The 18,664-nt window shown below is 44.0% G+C and overlaps 2 protein-coding genes across 3 annotated transcripts in view; one reads left to right on the top strand and one right to left on the bottom strand.

Moving 5' to 3' along the window:
* IGFBP7 (insulin like growth factor binding protein 7) overlaps positions 1 to 18,492 on the top strand; it is a 69,743-nt gene extending 51,251 nt beyond the window's left edge. Inside the window, exons 2-5 of one of the 2 annotated variants that reach the window (XM_036084280.2) lie at positions 9,426 to 9,535; positions 16,027 to 16,143; positions 17,031 to 17,158; positions 18,235 to 18,492. In XM_036084280.2, coding sequence (XP_035940173.1) covers positions 9,426 to 9,535; positions 16,027 to 16,143; positions 17,031 to 17,141 — 338 coding nt within the window. In that variant the 3' untranslated portion in view covers positions 17,142 to 17,158; positions 18,235 to 18,492. The remainder of the gene's footprint in view (positions 1 to 9,425; positions 9,536 to 16,026; positions 16,144 to 17,030; positions 17,159 to 18,234) is intronic. The other variant, XM_078068694.1, reaches the window with a different exon arrangement.
* The window catches only part of POLR2B (RNA polymerase II subunit B), a 47,291-nt gene continuing 47,037 nt past the window's right edge, over positions 18,411 to 18,664 (bottom strand). Inside the window, exon 25 of the mRNA XM_036084278.2 lies at positions 18,411 to 18,656. Within this exon, the coding sequence (XP_035940171.1) occupies positions 18,567 to 18,656 (90 nt within the window). The 3' untranslated portion in view covers positions 18,411 to 18,566. The remainder of the gene's footprint in view (positions 18,657 to 18,664) is intronic.

Genomic DNA, 18,664 nt, shown 5'->3' with positions numbered 1-18,664 from the left:
CAGCTTAGGGCTCAGCCCCCACTTCCCTGCACCCGGTCAGTTACTGGATGGATGGAATTAGTTCCTCCCGAATACTCTCTCCAGGCTGCCGCTCTCCTCTCTGTTCCCATAGCTGCAACCCTGACTTAGCCCCCTAACCGCCACCCTGTCCTAATCCTCCTGCAGAGGCCTTCAAAACCATGTCCTGAAATGCCCTTTGAATCCTGCCTCTCCGACATTCAGAGCCACGCTAGCCCGTGAAGCCCCATGCCCTCCACCTTCCGCGGTGCCCCGCACCAGATTGCCGCCGCTGCCCTTCGGTGCAGCACGCTGTCCCGGAGCCACGCCGCTGTGCCCGCTCTTCTGCCTGCAAAAGCAGCTGTTTCCCTGCCTCCACACCTCTGCCTTGACAGAGCCCTACTTCTGAACTTCAGGGCCTGCCCAGATGCCGTTTCCTTCCCCTAGCCATCCCACGTCCAAGTGCTGTGTTGTCGTCATTCTGAATAAATGATTTTTATCAGCTCCAGTCATAAGGAATTTACATTGAAACAGAAGCGAGAACTAATACTTACCGTTTACCCCGTGCCCCGGGTACCAGGCTCATTGCTGTATCTTGTTTGATCCTTCCAATAATCTAATGATTTTGATATTGTTATCCCATTTCAAGATGAACAAACTGGGAGAAGTTAAATAACTTGAGCAGTGTCACATGACTTGAAGTGCTCGAACAGAATCCCTGATTCCAAGGTCCGTGCTCCAAACTCACTATATAGTCTGTTACCTCCCCAGCATTTTGTTCTTAGTCTAAACTGTTCAGCATCCCCCATCCTATCCCAGTAGATTATATTTGGAGGAGAGGAAGCAATTCTTACACACTCTTGCCCCCAGCAATGTTTGACAGGGCCCCATCATTATAAACTATTGGGTCTTCGTTCACGCTAAAGTATAAATGACTGACAGTAGCTACCATAACCAGATGACTTTGCCTTAAACTAAAACCCTGAAATGAAACCTGGCCTATGCTGCTTGAGATTTAGTACTTTTTCTTCCTGCCCTTGCAGTCCTCCGCTGACACCCTTGACTGTGTGCTAGATTCCCATATCCAGGTTCAGCTGCTACATCACCCCACCTCTGGAAGTTCCCAAAATGACTTGCCTTGGCAGATGGCTCTGCTCTTTAATTAGCCATAGAGCTACTGCTTCCCCTTATTTAATATCAGGAAGTTTTCACGTGTTTCATCCCCTTCCCCCTCTTGGCCATAGTGCCTTCCTACTATTCTTTTCCTAGTTTGTACTTTTGTTTAGTGTTTTTCCCTTCAATGTGTTATCAGAATCTAATCTGGGGATTTTTGCCAAGGTGTCTGAACTCTTCATCTCCATATGTGGTATCACAGTTCTTTCTTAAACTCTCCTTTTTTGGTATGAATGCACATACTGTGTATGAACTATTCCAAGATTTGGCATCTTTAAGAGTCAAGATGAGCGTGGTTTGCAAATCTACTGTAATGTAGCGAAGTCTTTATACTCAGCTGTCTTAGCCATGTTGGTAAGTACTCAGAGCTATAATGTCCATCATATAACCCAACATGATACAGAAACCCTTTTTTTTTTTTCTTCACGTGAGGATGATTGATGATCTTTTCCCCCCAGCAGACCTACCCTCCTTGGTGGGACTTCGTGACTAATATATACAAATTAATTTGCATCTCCTGATCATACACAAACAGGTTAGTGTGTGGGCAGTAGCCAAGAAGCATTGCTGATGGAAGAGAAAGTCAAGTGGAGGATTACAGAAAATCATGATAAATAATCTGCCAGCTACAAGAAGTGGTTCTAGCATCACTTTGGTTAGGTGTCTCAGCAGCACGTACACTGGTGCATTTTCAAGACAGTGGCTATCTACTCAGTTCCATATGGCCAATCCCTTTATGTTCTGAATTTACTGCTGCCCTTTACCCACTGCATACAATCTGGGCTGTCCCTCCTTCCAGTGAACACAAAGAACATCTGATTCCAGAGTTTCTGGCTCCGTTCTGACTCCATCTGGGCACTGGCATCTTCAGTTAGCCCTGCTGGGGTAAGCACGAGAGATGATGATGCGTTAAGCTATGTGGCACTAACTGTGAACGCAACAGGATTTCAGAGAAGTAAATGGGAATCTTAGCCATCATTAATGCCAAAGGAGGGTGACAATTCAGCCGTAGAGCTTCAAATAAAGGATAGGGCATAGATAATAGATGAGAGGAAGGACATCCCAAGTAGGCCAGCACATCATCGTAAGTAAAGCTTCAAAGTAGTAATGAGCATGTAACGGTGGGTGAGCATGGGAATGAGTTTGGGTAGAAGTAAGAAAAGCGGATTTGGAGGGTGAAAATGGAAGAGATGATGAGGGAAATGAAAGCAATGAAGAAAAAATACGTGATTGAATGTAATAGCAATAAAATGGGACAAAAATTGACTATTGGGGAAAATTTGACTTTTGACTATTTTCCAGTGGAATATATTCAGCTTCAGAACATGACCTCTCCTGACATCTTCTATGCAGCTCTTTCAGATTAAAATATTGGCTCACTAGGTAACAGTTGAAACCTTATAAGCTCTATTTTATTCATTCCTGGGAGAATGAACTTTGTCATGAGTCGCGTACATGTGCCGAGAATGGCCAGCAATCCCTGTGCCGACGGATGAAAGATGACTCCAAACTTTGCCGTGAAAGAGAGGAGAAGGCAAGGGGGTCAACGCTCAGAGACAAAGACCCTTTGCTCTTCTTTGCTCCCGCTTTTATTGGGTCCTTCAAGATAATCACAAATCCTTATCACTGTGTCTCAAGCATGTGATGTGTGACAAGGGGTCTTACTGAAACTGGGAGGATCTGTTTACAGGAAAGATACGATATGCTCTACGAGTTCTGCTAAACATAGCCTAAGGGACAATGCATACATGTCCTAGATCACAGGGCGGCTGTTTGCGCTGAGAAAGCTTCGGGCAAGGCAACTCCGTGGGGCATTCCAATGGCAGAGTGGTCACGCGGGCCCTGGCATCACAAAGGCCCACGCCCTTCTCCGAAACCTTCCCTCGCCTCCAGCAGCCCCCCGTGTTACATTTTAGCAAGCCAGGTATTATGGCTGATTTCATGTTCTGCATTAACCCCAACAGACATTGCATTTAGGTAGGTGGGGAGGTCACTGGGCTGATTTCGGGCCATGCGAGCTCCAGAGCCAGGCAGAGGAACTGCAAAAGCTCATGGATGTTGAAGATGCCATATGGCTGTGCTCTAGGACACATTTCAGAAGTACGTTCACTTCTCAGGCCTGTCCTGGTTTCTTCTGTAACAGTGGGTAAGTGGCTTGTCTGGGGTCTCTTGGCTGTCAGCCCCAGACAAGGATCCAGAGCCAAGTGTTCTGTCTCCCAGAATGCTTTGTTTTTGGTTTTGTGTTTTTTTAATGGTGACATGGTGAGGACCCCTCAGATCAAGTCGGGGGAGTGTTTTATGCTCTGTAAGACACTAGGAAATTGTTCACATATTTCTTTTACATTATCTTCATGCTTTTTATAGGATAACAAATTTTAACTCTGTTCTACTGCAACTTCATGTAAATCGGTTTGAACAAAATGTGGGTCAAATTAAAAACTCCACCTCAGGATCTTCTCCTATGACATTTGTGTGTTTTGTGAGAACTGCCCTTCTTAGCCTCTTCAGAATCAAATTGAAATATTCCAGATTTAAATCCATCCATCCACAATTCTTTTCTACATTTTTCATGGTTTCTCAGAACATAGCTCTTTCTAGGTTATAATTGAATAATCCTAAAATAATCTGGTAATCTGTGGGTCATTTGTCTAGAACTTAATTTAAAAGAGCTCAGGAAAAGGATATACATCTAGGTGGAAATTCTGTGGGAGACTTCTAACTCCTCTGAGGTACTTTTAAGGTGACACTGACTCATTAAATTGAATTTTAGTTTTCTTCCAAACTTAGGACTTTCTTCTCCCTTGCTACAACTTCATTTAGGATCTGGCTATCTTCTGCTTCTCCTCCACTCCTCCCTCCCTTCTTCTTCTTCCTTCCCTTCAAAGAACCATTAAAGAGAAGAGGCCATGTAAAGTCACTAGGCAAGAGTTCTTAAAAGGGGGGGGCAAGAAAATGAACTTAGCTAAGATGAAGAGCGATTGGATGAGAACGAAGTGAGAGGTAAGAAAGGAAAATGGAGTAGGCTGATTTGGGTCTAGTCATCTGAGAAAGATAAGTGTCTCTGAGGCAGGGAAGCACTGGGGTAGATGCCCCATGCCAGCCACCGGGCAGTGCTGTGGGCAACTTGGTTGGCGTGTGGAGTTGCCCAGGGTGGGGAAGGGGAGGAGACAGGTGTTGGGCAAGTCGGTTATTCTCTGGACAGATGTTTGAGCAGCCTGAAGTGCTTACTGGAACAAAGGCAAGGATAAATAACCAAACCTATCCTGGTGTCTGTCCCCATACATTTAAATATTCTTCAACTTGTTTCAAATGGAATCTAAACACTGAGCATGATTTAGACGGTCACGTTGGTACCCTTGGCCCGGCCTCGGGAACTGATTTTGAGCTTTCTGACTGAAAACAAGCTCAGAGGGAGCCAAAACTTCCTTTACCCTTAAAAACAGAAATAAATTCTGGATCTGCTTAGGACTTCTTGGAAAAAAGGCAGAGTGGAAAGAGAAGCTATCTGGTCAAGAGTCATCTTGCTGAGCTCGCTTCTGAGGTAGGACAGAACCTTCAGGAACTGAACTGCATGATGGACATGCAGTTCAAGATGATGGTTGGCGGTGAAACTGCTTATCAGTGGAATATGTGGGGTGATGGTGATTTAGATCAGGGGAGAGGGGTACAGTGTTGTTGGATCTGCCATTGCATTAGCCCAAAATATTTTCAGTATCCCTTCACTTCCATACAAAACCTGTCCACTTGGTGTCCCTGTGGGTCACCATAAAGTCCCTTTCTTACTCTTTCTCACGGTGGATCCTCACTCATCTTTCTATACTGCCACTGTGGTCTGCCTTCATCGTGAGTTTGTCCATTCCCTCTTCATCCTCTGAGGGAATTTCCAGACCAGTGAGTGGCAAAGAACCAGGCAGAGGTTAGTAAGTAGGTGACCCAGTGGGTATCAGCACTGAACAGCATAAACAGGAAGAATCTGAAACTGTGGATCCTTCCAACACAGGAAATCAGGTCGAAGCCAGCCCGCCTCCACCAACTCTGGGAAGTTGGTCGATCTCTTGACTATTAGTCTAATCATTAATTGATCTGACTTGGCTTTGCAAGAGACTGCGTATCAAAACCTAAAGGGCATTCTGTAGGTCCGCACTTTCTAGTGTTGTAGATACTGTTTATTAAGTTTTCTTGAATCTAACATTTGTTCAAGGACATATGAAATATACAAGGGTTTTTGTAAATGTTGTGCAGCAAGCGGGTCCTAATGGCCCCTCTGCTCCTCCACCCCATCAACTCAACCGGATTCACTGAGTAATACAAAATTTATAGTGTGGAATCTTGGGATAGGCTGTTAGCAGAATTGATGGGATCATTTATATTCTTAGAATGGTCTAAATATTGACTCAGCCCATTGACCTCAGGTTTAATATGTATTCCAAGGGTTGGGAGAGAGAAAGAGGAACCCACAGATTGATTTGTCCTAATCTTGAATCTCCTAGTGATGGCTCTCTTTCAAAGTATTTCTGGCTTGAGAGGTTTTGAAAGAATTCTTGCCCTTCCTGAAATGTAATGCTTCTTGGAATAAGGAGAGGGCTGGAAAGGATGGATGTAATGGATCTGCCCTCTATTCAGTGCTATACTTTTTTTTTTTAATTTGTTTGTATTTGTTACAACCTTTTAAAGCAGAATGTGACTTGAGCACTACATTTCCACTCACAGAACTTGCTGTGTTACTTCTTGAACAGCTTTACAACATGCCTAAATAGGCTTAGAATTTCGCTACTCTAAACTACGTTCTTCTTTGGAAAACAAGCCCTATACATAGTTACTCCCATCCAGTTGGTTCAGTTTAACTACTAGTTTCTAGAGGCCTGGTACATGCAGTTGATAACTACAGGGGATAGAAGATTTAAAAAGCAGATCCTAGACAATGCTATACTTTTAATACATTTCTAAATTATACCACAGACATTATTGGTGCAAGGACAGACACATAGACCAACGGAACAGAATAAAGAATTCAGAAGTAGACTCACTCATATATGTATGATCAATGGATTTACCTTTATGATTCAGCAAGAAAAGGATGGCCTTTTCAACAAATGATGCCAAAGCAGCTGATGTCCTTGGTGGGGGGGGGGGGGGAGGATGGGATGAACTTTGGCCTCTACTTCATAGCATGCACAAAAATTAATTCAAGATGGCCCACAGACCTAATGGGAAAGGTAAAACTATAAAGTTTGTAGAAGAAAATAGGAGGTCTTTATGACCTTGGGCTAGGCAAAAATTTCTTTTAACAGGACACATAAAGCACTAATCATTGGGCGCCTGGGTGGCTCAATTGGTTAAGCGACTGCCTTCGGCTCAGGTCATGATCCTGGAGTCCCGGGATCGAGTCCTGCATCGGGCTCCCTGCTTGGCGGGGAGTCTGCTTCTCCCTCTGACCCTCCTCCTTCTCATGCTCTCTGTCTCTCATTCTCTCTCTCTCTCAAATAAATAAATAAAATCTTAAAAAAAAAAAAAGCACTAATCATGAAAGAAAAATGTGATAAATTGGACCATGTGCAAACTAAGAATATCTTAGTTTTTAAATTATGCCACGGGAAGAATTCATAGCATGTCTTCAAGGCCTGTAACAGAAAAGCAGGCTGGAAATCCTCCAGGTGCTCTCCAGAATGTGCCCCCTGACAAAGACCGAGGACTCCACTACCCGTTCTGACGATAGGGAGATGGATGCAAGTTAAAATAAGTAGTTGGTTGTGAGGCTCAGGCACTGAGACCTCACATTAAAAAAAAAAAAAAAAAAAGTCTTACATTCCCTGTGTGTTTTTAATACATGAGAGGCAGCTTTGTTCCCGAGCCCCTCCACAACAGAACACTAGAGTATTCTTCTCGGAACAATCTCTTGAGACCCCCTGGGCTTTGAGGTCATCCTGACGAGTCTGTGTGTGGGAAGGAGGACAGAGCCACGCAGAGGCCCGCAAAGAGGTGAGCGAAAGGAGTTCAGATGCCAGCCAGATCCAGTTCTCCGGGAGCCCCACCCCTGGGTCCCAGGACCCTGGAGGAAGCCTGAGGTGCAGTCAGGCCAGGCCCAGCCCTTTGCGGGGTCCTGTGTTGGTTCAGTCAGACTAGGAAGCATGGGAGACAGAACCAGAAACACACACAAACACAGCATGACCACGCTCACCCCATCCACATTTGCAACTGAAAAGCCAAGAAAGACCCCTGACCAAGATAGACACTTCCTCTTCGGACCTACCGGGTCAGAGGAAAGGAAGCGCAAAATATATTTAGAGCTTTCGGAACTTTGATTGTTTTGCACATTCTTACAAAGGGGAAAAAATAAAAATACCCCAGGGGATTAGAAAAAAAATCAGCATCTAATACTTTAGATGAGTGGGAAAAATCTTATAGGCTGGAGTCATTTCCTTTCTGTTTCAAAAAATTATTAGTGTGCTGGAAATAGCCTGTTGCAAAAGGGGAGATTTTGTGTCCTTTGAATGCTGATTGTGCCAGAAAATTTTCCAGGCCTAAAGGGGAAGTCGTCCCTTTCCCAGGACACTGATGCAAGATGACCCACAGTTAGATGTTTTATTTGGCTGGAAGACCCAAGGCAATGGAGAGCTGAAATTCAGAGGGAATGATTAACTCATTCATTCAAGAACTGGCAGGGGTCCCCCCCAGCAGTAAGCGAGCACACCGCTCTCTCTGTCTGTTGGTTTCAAAAGTGCTGCATTTCAGAGCTGGACCCGCAGGTGGGGTTACTTGCGTGAGCTCCAGGTAATGTGTAAAGGATCGAAGTCCTGAGAGTTTCCCGTGACATCGTATTTAGGCATTGGTTGGCTGATTAGAGCTGGTCAGCACTTCTTCCACAAAAGGCCCCATTGTAAATGTTTTAGGCCATACGGCCCCGGCCACAGTGGCCAGACTCGAGGCATGACTGTGTTCCAATAAAACTTAATTTATGGACACTGAAATGTGACTTTCTTATAATGTTCGCGTCATAAAATATCCATTCTCCCCCTGCCCCTCGCCCCCAACCATTTAAAAACACAAAGACCTCTTAAGTGCCAGGCCAAAACAAATGGCAGGCCCAGTTTGGCCCATGAGCCATAGTTTTGGCCAGCCTTTTAGTAGCAAAAAAATGCATCCCATTGATGTTGGTCCTGTGTAAGGACCTTCCTACCAGACGGGATAGGTAGGACAAAAAAGTCCTAGAGAGGTGTTCCAGAATTGGGGGGACGGGCAGGTATGGCCCTGGGCTCTCGCTGGGTGGTCTCCTACCCGCTGAGGCTAGGGAGGCAGGGCCTAGACACGTTCCCCCACTTGCCAGTGGCCCCTGCCAGGGACCTAGACACTTAGAGCCTGGGAAAGAGCTGTGTCCTTGGACACCCTTGTCACACACGATAGACCTGTCACTGCTGCTGTTTAACCCACTGCCTCCCCCAACTGAGAAGAAAGCTCTTTCCCCCTTCCTCCTGGAGCCCCAGGCCACTTCTGTTCAAAGGTATCTCCTTGCAGTCTCCCAGGGCACGCGGCACTCTGCGTTTCTGTCTGAGATGAAAGTCGGCATTCCTCCCTGATCACCTTGACTTGTCAATCTCAGATCCTAAGGCTTCTTAAAATTGGGACTGCCATCTTTTCTAAGTGCTCAGCACATTTTCAAATATCTTCTTAGATTTTTTTCTTTCATTACCTAAGGAGCAGTTGGTTATTACCCTCCCCGCCAAAAAAATAGCAATTCTGGTAAACGGGCGCCTGGGTGGCTCAGTCGGTTAAGTGTCCCACTCTTGATCTCAGCTCACGTCTTGATCTCAGGGTCGGGAGTTCGAGCCCTGCATTGGGCTCCACACGGGGTGTGAAGCCTACTTAAAAAAAAGGGTGGGGGGAGGAATTCTGGTAGCAAAAAGGAAAAACAAACATTTTGGAACTAAATTTCATTATATTAATTGGAACATCCCCAATAATGCAGAACAACTGGTAAATTTAAATCATTAAACATGATTTAAGGGAGCAGAAAATTTCGTAAACAATACATTTTTCTTCTACTGATTTTTGTTTGTTTAGATGTGTGCATTTCCAAAGCAGAGCTTAAAAATCATGCTGGTGGCAGGGGGATGCCAGGCTGGTCTTTGCAATTTGCTTTAGATAAGGCACAGGAGGGACGGCCTCATAAACAGAATCGAGTATTTACTTCCTAGTATGCTGACTAATGTTACAGACTGTTTAAAAAGATGCGTTTGGCTTTGCGTTCTCTCTTGTAGGTCCTTCCATTGTGACACCCCCCAAGGACATCCGGAATGTCACTGGCGCCCAGGTGTACTTGAGCTGTGAGGTCATCGGAATCCCAACCCCTGTCCTCATCTGGAACAAGGTCAGTGGCACGGATTTCAGGAAGATCCCCTAGACTGACGAGCTCCTCTCTCGCCATCCAGCGATGGCAATAATCTAAAACCTTTAGCCTCTTCTATTTCCTGCTGCTCCTCGAAGGTGAAGCCCTGTGGTGATCTTCCAGACACCTCCCCTGGATCTACTGAACAATTTTACTGACCTCCAGAACGGTCTCCGCTCTGCTTTCGTGGTCAGTGCCTGAGCATGGAGCCTTAGGAACTAGAAAACTAATGCTGAACACCCAAACCCACCCTGCGAGTGTGTGTGCGTGGGAGTGTGAGCATGTGTGTGCGGGAGTGTGTGTGTTCCTGTCGGAGACAGTAGAGCATAGTGGTAAGAATGTGGGTTCCCTAAGCACATCGCTAGAGTTCTAAGCCCAGGGCTTCTTACCCTGAGCACTGTTAGCACTTCGAACCAGACAATGCTTTGTTGTGGGGCTGCCCTGTGCACTGTAAGAGGTTTAGCGGCGTTCCTGGCCTCAAGCGGCTCTATGCCATGGGCCACCCCCAGTGGTGGCCAGTCCAAAAGGAGGCAAATGTCTCCTGGGGGACAGGTCCGCCTAGAATGAGAACGGATGCTCTAAACCTCCGTTTCCTCCTCTGTATGATGAAGGTAGCATATAATTTCTGTAAAGATTGCATAGAGCGATGCAGGTGAAGGCCCTTGGCTTGTGCTCAGGTACAGTTAATGCTCCCTTGATGTTCGCTGCTGGTCCTGGAAATGTTTCCCTTCATGTGCCATTATCTTGTGGAACTGTCTTCACATTTGAAGGATGACCTAGTCCCAGCATGTCTGTCTGTGGAAGGGAATAGAAAACATTCATTTGCCAGATCCAATGATACCTCACAGTCATACTGTACATTATTTTCCATGCTTTCCCTTTTTGCGCATTTCGACTCGGTCAAGCCTCACAACAGCGCTATGGAGTAAATGTCATCAAACTTGCGCTAACAAAAAGGAAATAGAGTTTAAGTGAAAAGGCGTCACCAGATACCCCTTTTCAGCTGGTTCGCCCTCCAGCAAGCTCTCAGATGCTCTCTCTCGATTATTTTGTTTGCTGGTATCTGACCAGAGGATCAACTTCTGGAATTCCAGAGGGATCTTGGCTCCCATGGTCAGAATCTTTATGTTGTTGCAAGTTATAGAAGCTCCCTTCAGGTACCTTGAGCAAGAGAAAGGGAGGGTGAGGAGTGGTGATTCCAGCCTCTAGGGCACCTGGATCTAGGCACACAGTGTGGTCAGGACTCTGTTCTTGACTCTTGGCTCTCAATGTGTTGGGCTCATTTTTTTTTCCTTCTACCTCCGAAAGCTGCCGCCACACCTTAGGCAGCGCTGTCCTTGGCAGCTCCAGGCTCACATTATTATCGCCCCTTGAAGACTCCAGAGCAGAGAGAGGGCTTCCCTTCTCCCTGCTGCACTGTCAATCCCCTAAAAGGACTCGCACCCAGGTTGGGTCACCTGCCAGCCTCTGGGTCCCCCGTGTGGCCCGAGGGTGCATTATCCGCATGGGGCCGTCTGGTGGGAGTGAAATCAGGGTGATTCCAAAAAATGCCTGGGAGTAGGGGTGGGCAGAGACACCACCAGCCAACTGACCTTTACAGCTATAACTTCTGTTAGGACAGTGAAGGGGCGCCTGGGTGGTTCAGTCGGTTAAGCGTCTGCCTTCAGCTCAGGTCATGATCCCAGGGTCCTGGGATCGAGTCTCGCATCGGGCTCCCTGCTCAGTGGGAAGCCTGCTTCTCCCTCTCCCACTCCCCCTGCTTGTGTTCCCTCTCTCGCTGTGTCTCTCTCTGTCAAATAAATAAATAAAATCTTTTTTAAAAATTAAAAAAATAAAATAAAAACAGTAAATGATAATGGTAATATTAGGAGAAACTCTCCAAAAATGTGTAAAAAGAGAGAGTTCAGAATCTCCCACCTTCTTCCACTCCCTGAAATAACCAGCGTTAACTGCCCTGGGTTTTATCTTTCTATGCCCTTACTTGTGCCCATACACCAACACATATCCCCAGTATGTGCGGTGAGATAGGAATAGACAGCATATTACTGTGAAATTTGCTGTTCTCGATAAATACTTCATGAGCATCCCTCCAGGTCTGCTTCTTAATAACTACATGAGATTCCAGGTACGGGGGTACCATAATTATTAAACCATTCCTGTATTGTTTTTGTTGTTTTCGGTTTTTGACCACCTTAAATAATATACAAGTATATATGTATCCTATATGCAAGTGCTTTTATTTTTTCCCCCCGTAGAGGATAGTTTCCCCCAAAAGATACATGACTAGGTAGGTCAAAATATTTGTTTCATGCTAGTTTTAATAGATGTTCTCAGATTACTTTCTAAATAGACTGTAGCAGTTCACACTCTCCCTGGTAGTGTATGGGAACCATTATCCTGCATCCTCACCAGCACTGAATATTGCCCAACTTTTTAATTTTTGTTAATGATGGGTAAAAATATCCTTTCATTATTGCTTTAATTTCCTTGACTACGTTGAGGATATTTTTTTTTTCACATTGTAGTATTTAAATTTCTTTGTGGTTTGGCAATCTTTTTTTTTAATTTAAAAATTTTTTAAAGATTTTATTTATTTGAGAGACAGACTGAGTGCAAGGGGGGTGGGGTGCAGAGGGAGAGGGAGAAGCAGACTCCCATTGAGCAGGGAGCCCAAGCTGGGCTCGATCCCAGGACGCTGAGATCATGACCTGAGCCGTAGGCAGACGTACGGTGTATATTAGTTTCAGGTGTGCAATATAGTGATTCATCAGTTCCAGTCATCACCCGGTGCTTATCACAAATACATTCCTTAATCCCTGTCACCTGTTTTACCCATTCCCCCCACCACCACCACCTCCCCTCTGGGAACCATCAGTTCTTTGTAGTTAAGGGTCTGTAGGGGTACCTGCGCGGCTCAGTTGGTTAAGCATCCGACTCTTGATTGCACCTCAGGTCTTGATCTCAGGATCGTGATTTCAAGCCCTGCGTTGGGCTCCATGCTGGGCATGGAACCTACTGTAAAAAAATAGTCTGTTTCAATTTGTCTTTTTTTTTTCCTTTGTTCCTTTGGTTTCTTAAATTCCACATACAAGTGAAATTATATGGTATTTGTCTTTCTCTGACTTATTTCGCTTAGCATAATACCCTCTAGCTCCATCCACGTCATTGCAAATGGCAAGATTTCATTCTTTTTATGACTGAATAATATTCCATTGTGTGTGTAGGTGTATACACCACATCTTTATCCATTTATCAATGGACACTTGGGCTGCTTCTATAATTTGGCTATTGTAAATAATGCTGCTATAAAGATAGGGGTGTGTGCATCCCCTTGAATTAGTGTTTCTGTATTTGGGGGGTAAATATCTAGCAGTGCACTTACTGGATCATAGGGTAGTTCTTTTTTTAACTTTTTGAGGACCCTCCATACTGTTTTCCACAGTGGCTGCACCAGTCTGCATTTCTACCAGCAGCGCATGAGGGTTCCATTTTCTCCACATCCTCGCCAACACTTGTTTCTTGTGGGTTTGACTTGAGGCCTTCTGACATGTCAGGTGGCATCTCATTGTAGTTTTGATTTGTATTTCCCTGATGATGAGTGATGTTGAGCATCTTTCATGTGTCTGTTGGCCATCCATGTCTTTTTTACAGAAATACTGTTCATGTCTTCTGCTCATTTTTAATTGGATTACTTGGTTTTTGGGTGTGGAGTTGTAGAAGTTCTTTATATATTTTGAAGAGAATATTTTCATATTTGTGTTATATGAATTGCCTGTTCAAATATCCTTTACCCATTTTTCTGTTAGGTTGTTTCTAATTATTAGTGTCTGTGGCTTTTTGTACATGAGAGATATTGACCCTTTCTTGCGTATTACAAATATTTTTTTCCTAGACATTTTGTCTTTAATGGGTTACAGTGGCTGGGGATCTTAAAGTTTCAACAGACATGTATTTATTTCGTCATAAACCTCTTCTGAAACTTCACCAAAAAGGCACAGCAAATATGTTCTATACTGCATAAATGTCCTTTAATGGTTTCCTGAAATTCAGTGAACCCCTTGAAATATATTCACCTGTAAGAATCACACTATTTCATCCTGCTTCTGTAACCACTAGCACTTTTCATTATTAATTGCTTATCTGCAATAGCAGGATTTAGGAAGATGTTGTTGCAGCTAAAATACAAGCAGAGAGAGCTGAAATGACTTCCTGGATCTCCCTCTGATTGTCCCCCTAGTTGAACTCTCATGGCAAGCAGTGACTGCTAGGCATTTTTTTCTGCCTAGATTTCTAAGGTTCAAACTCTGAAGCACTTCCAGCCCATTGCACATCTGTCAAATTGTCTCAGAAGCCACTTTTCTCAGCCTGCATCCTTTTTTTTTTTCCAAACTATAAAACATATTGATCAACAAACTCCCCTCACATAAGGGAGCAACAGAATGTGCCATATAAAAGTTTACCATGTAATAATTCTTGACATTTCTACATGTTTTCTATGTGGTGTGTAGCTTTTTACAATATATTAAAATATGAGCTCTGTTATATATAAATATTCACTTCCCAATCAAATGCTTGACGAAAACAGTTTCTCTGTATGAAGTGGATCAGGTTAACTGGCACAGAACGCTCCTTACCAGGAGTGACATAATCTGAGGACCAACAGTTCAGTTGCTGAGATTCAGTACTTCATGCAGTAGTGTTTTTCTGCTCTGGTCCCACACAAAGCTCTTAGAGAATTCTGAAACTCACTTAAGACCAGAGATACGTTACTGTGGCCATTAAATCAATACTTACACCACTGTTAAAACCATTTTCTTTTTTTTTTTTTAAAGATTTTATTTGACAGAGAGAGAGCACAAGCAGGCAGAGTGGCAGGCAGAGGGAGAGGGAGAAGCAGGCTTCCTGCGGCGCTGGGAGCCTGACGTGGGGCTCGATCCCAGGACCCTGGGATCATGACCTGAGCCGAAGGCAGCCGCTTAACCGACTGAGCCACCCAGGCGCCCCTAAAACCATTTTCAAATATTTCAGAATCATGCACTAGCATGAACTGTTTTTGCCAGCTACTGGGGAAACGGAAGGAAAAAAGATGCCTACTAAGTTTATCTGTTTTGTCTTGCTAGCACTTCTGTGCGAAAAACACTAAGATACCTGGTTTTCTCTAATAGTTGCAATAGAGGGAAATCCCAGGGGAAAAAAGCAAGTAAGCAAAATCCAGGCATTCGAAATAAATAATGCTAGAGGTTTTTTTTTTTTTTTTATAGAGTAGGAGTTGGCCTAGATCCCTCGTGGTTTTCAGAGCCCCAGCCCTGGTGTCACGCCGCAGAAAAAATAAAGAGTAGGTTTGAAGTTGAGACAAGCAGCTTAACAGCCTGTGGTGAGAGTGGGATCATGCAGGAAGAAGTAACACGCATGGGGAGTGTCCACACTGTCAGCTGGGCTTCTGGGACTCAGAATTTACTTAATAATGAAAGAAAATGAGAACTACCTGTGAGATTGCAAATCCTTTTTTCTAATTACAAGTAATATCGGTAAACATCAACCTAGCTCTTAAAGGTGGCCTGGGCAGGGCGGGCGGGGCGGGGAGGTGGCCTGGGATGGAATAAACAAGCACTGCTTCGTGTATCCCTTTGATCTTTTTTAAACCCATCCTTGTCACAAGCTTTAAAATACTTGTACTCTGTGACTCAGCAATTCCACTTCTAGAAATTTATGCTAAGTGTGTATGTACAGAAGTTTTACAAGTAAATTTTATTTTTCCATAGGTTTTTGTGTATTTTCCAGAGTTTATATTATGAACAGTTCATGAGGGGGGAAATTAGGACAGTGTTCACTATTACCCTCAAACCAAGGAAACTGAATGTCTTAACAACCCATCCCTATTCTCGTCATGACGCACAGGGGTGGGCAGCAAGCAGCTTTTGTCATAAGAGAACGGTGACAGCGTGTACTTGACAGGCGTTTTTGCTCACTGGTCCTTAGTAAATCGTTAGAATGAACGCTTAGCCCTCAGAACAAAAGGAACGTTTTGGACTCAACCTACTGTTTTCCATTACAGAGGTGGTTGTAGGACTTGGGCTCCGACACAAGGTCCCAAGAATCAAACCTAGCACTTGGTGACACAGTTTGTCAAACACGGCGTGGCAAGCAAGAAAAAGCACAGCAAAGACAGGCAGAATTTACAGGGGCATGAGTGAATGATGGTAGTCAGTGGCAGCAAAGTACGATGGTGTGTATTCCCCAAGCATGCAGAGAAATACATTAGTTTAAAATATATAAACTTTAGAGGGAAACTGATAGGAAGAAATAAAAGAAGATCTTTATTTAATTATTCAGGAAAGAATAATATGGAAATTGCTGGGTTTAATCCAGTTAGAAAGTCTGATGTATGCCCTGTACAGCTCTAAGAATGTGGCTACTTCCAAGTTGATAATTCAGTGCAGAAAACTCCAGACTATTTCCTTTTGTTTTTGTAGGTAAAAAGGGGTAACTATGGAGTTCAAAGGACAGAACTCTTGCCTGGTGACCGGGACAACCTGGCTATTCAGACCCGGGGTGGCCCAGAAAAGCATGAAGTCACTGGCTGGGTGCTGGTGAGTACCAAGGGTTGGCAAGGATTTCATTCCTAGGATTAGACACAGCAAACCTGGCAAAGGTGCCAGACGTCCTGCCAAGCTGAAAGTATGTGCCCTGGCAGCCACACCACTTTGGAACAGGCCTACCAGGAAACTGCTACTCCTCTTTCGGAGGGAACTTAAAAAAGAGCTGAGATTGGTTGAACGTTTTGGAAAAAACCAACAAATAAGAACTAATTTTTTTCTTTTAAGAATTCAAAGCAGGGGGCCCCTGGCTGGCTTAGCAGGTTAAGCTTCTGCCTTCGGCTCAGGTCATGATCCCAGAGTCCTGGGATTGAGCCCCACATCGAGGGACCCTCCTTCTCCTGCTCCCTCTGCCTGCAGCTCCCCCAAATAAATAAAATCTTAAAAAAATAAATTCAAAGCAGGGGCTGGCACAGTCGGTAGAGCATGTGACTCTTGATCTCAGAGTCATGAACTCAAGCCCCATGTTGGGCCTAGAGCTTACTTTAAAACACAAAAAAAATTCAAAGCAAAATCCTTACAGGGTACTAAATGGCCTGAGCATTAATTATTTTAATTAATAGTTATTTTTATTTGACCTCTGATACTTCGAAATTGTACTTATACCCTATCAAGGTCTTCCTCAAACTGGTATGTGCACCTGTTCACAGTTCTTAAGCTATGTAGTGTGATCAAAAGCTGTCCGTGCTGTGTCCTCAGAGTGTGAATCCTCCCGGCAGAACACCGGGGGCAAGCTGTCCGTCTTGCAGCACAGAACCTGCACTCTTTCTGGCAGTATCTTTGCTGTGAATCCCCGATTCATCCTAAGAAATAATGACCTAACTGAAGCCACAGGGAAGAGAGGACTGCCATAGAGGAGCTAAAGATGCTTTTTTTCACAGGTATCTCCTCTCAGTAAGGAAGATGCTGGAGAATATGAGTGCCATGCATCCAATTCTCAAGGACAGGCTTCAGCATCGGCAAAAATTACAGTGTTTGATCCCTCACAATGAAATACCAGTGGAAAAAGGTAGGTAATAAATCTCACAACCATTTAAGGACTAGTGCTTTTGTTTAAGAACAGAACAGAACCAAGGATGAGAGTGTCCGACATCATGGCTCTTATGAAATTGTTATTCACAAAGGCATGCCATCAAAATGGAGAGCACAGGGCTCTAAAAGAACATTCGGATGGTTAATGGAATGCTACTGTTAGGACGATGATGCTTTCACCTTCTCTCACATCTCAGTCTTGAACGGAATGGCTTCTATTTCCCCTCTCTATCCACATGGCAGTCTTCCTTGGTGTTGCAACTATTACATTAAATTTCCATTTTAAAGTAAATGATTGATTGTAAAAAAAAAAATAAATAAACATAAATGATTGTGAGCAATTCTGGTCCTTCACTTTGAGCTTTTACAAGAACAGCCAGAAGGGAGAGTATACTGGCAAGGACCCAACTCTCTTCTTCACCATCAAAAAAGCTTCCTCTCAAGCACCTCTCCTAGCAGCGTCAGGGAAATGCTATTTTACATTTATATACTTCTCTTAGACCGATGTCTGAACTGGCTTCTCGTAAACCAAAAACTGAACAAAATTTACTATCTGCATCTGCCGGCCCATCCCCCTGTGCAGATCTCTCACCTGTGGTATGGAAGGAGGAAGTATCAAGTAAACACAGGCTTGGTCAGACTCTCCCCGGCCAGGCTGTGTAAAGCCAGGTGATGAAACAGCAGGAGCTCAGCGTCAAGTCATGTTTGCGTCTCAGCTCTGCCCCTAATTATCCTCCACTTGGAATGCTGAGTGAAGGCTTCATGGCCGAGGAAGTTCCTAAGCCTCTCTCCATCTCAACTTGCTTGTCTGTGAAACAAGCTCTTCCACTTCTGTTAACAAGGTCCATGGCTTATGCATAGCCCAGTACAACAAAATCCCATAGCTCACATTCCAAAGAGCATTCCACCCTCTCATTTGTACAGTTGCTCACATACCCTTTATCTCCACATTTTAACATCTTCGTTTATTTGGAAATACTAAAAAGTACCTAACGATCAGAAAGTCAGCCACATCCATATCTGTAACTAATTTTCATCTTTTTCTTTAACTAGGTGAAGGTGCTGACCTATAAACCTGCAAGATATACCCATCTGCATCACTGAAAGTCCTGGATAACTACAGCCCTGTTCTTGCCTAATAACCAGTTTCTTTTCCTCCAACCCACTAACGCTTAGTTATATTCACTGGTTTCACATAGAGGAAATCCAAAATAAAGATAACACATCAAGACTATCTACAAAAATTTATTGTCTATTTACAGAAGAAAAGCATGCATGTAATTAAAATCAATAAAATGCTTTCACAATGCAGTATGTTTTTTTAAAAAAAAAAAATCTTGAAGAAACAAATATTTACAAGTTATCTTGAGACTCTCTTAAAAGAGCTAAACACTCATCATTCGAGGTGCAATACTCATAGACATAAGTTCCTGAAACAGCAGTTTGCACGCGTAAGGCATTCGCACCAAAGAAATCTGGGGGG

This window comes from Halichoerus grypus, chromosome 3, assembly GCF_964656455.1.
Source record: "Halichoerus grypus chromosome 3, mHalGry1.hap1.1, whole genome shotgun sequence".
NCBI lineage: Eukaryota > Metazoa > Chordata > Mammalia > Carnivora > Phocidae > Halichoerus > Halichoerus grypus.
Note: the sequence above shows the minus strand (reverse complement) of the source record. Positions and strands in the feature narration are given on the sequence as shown.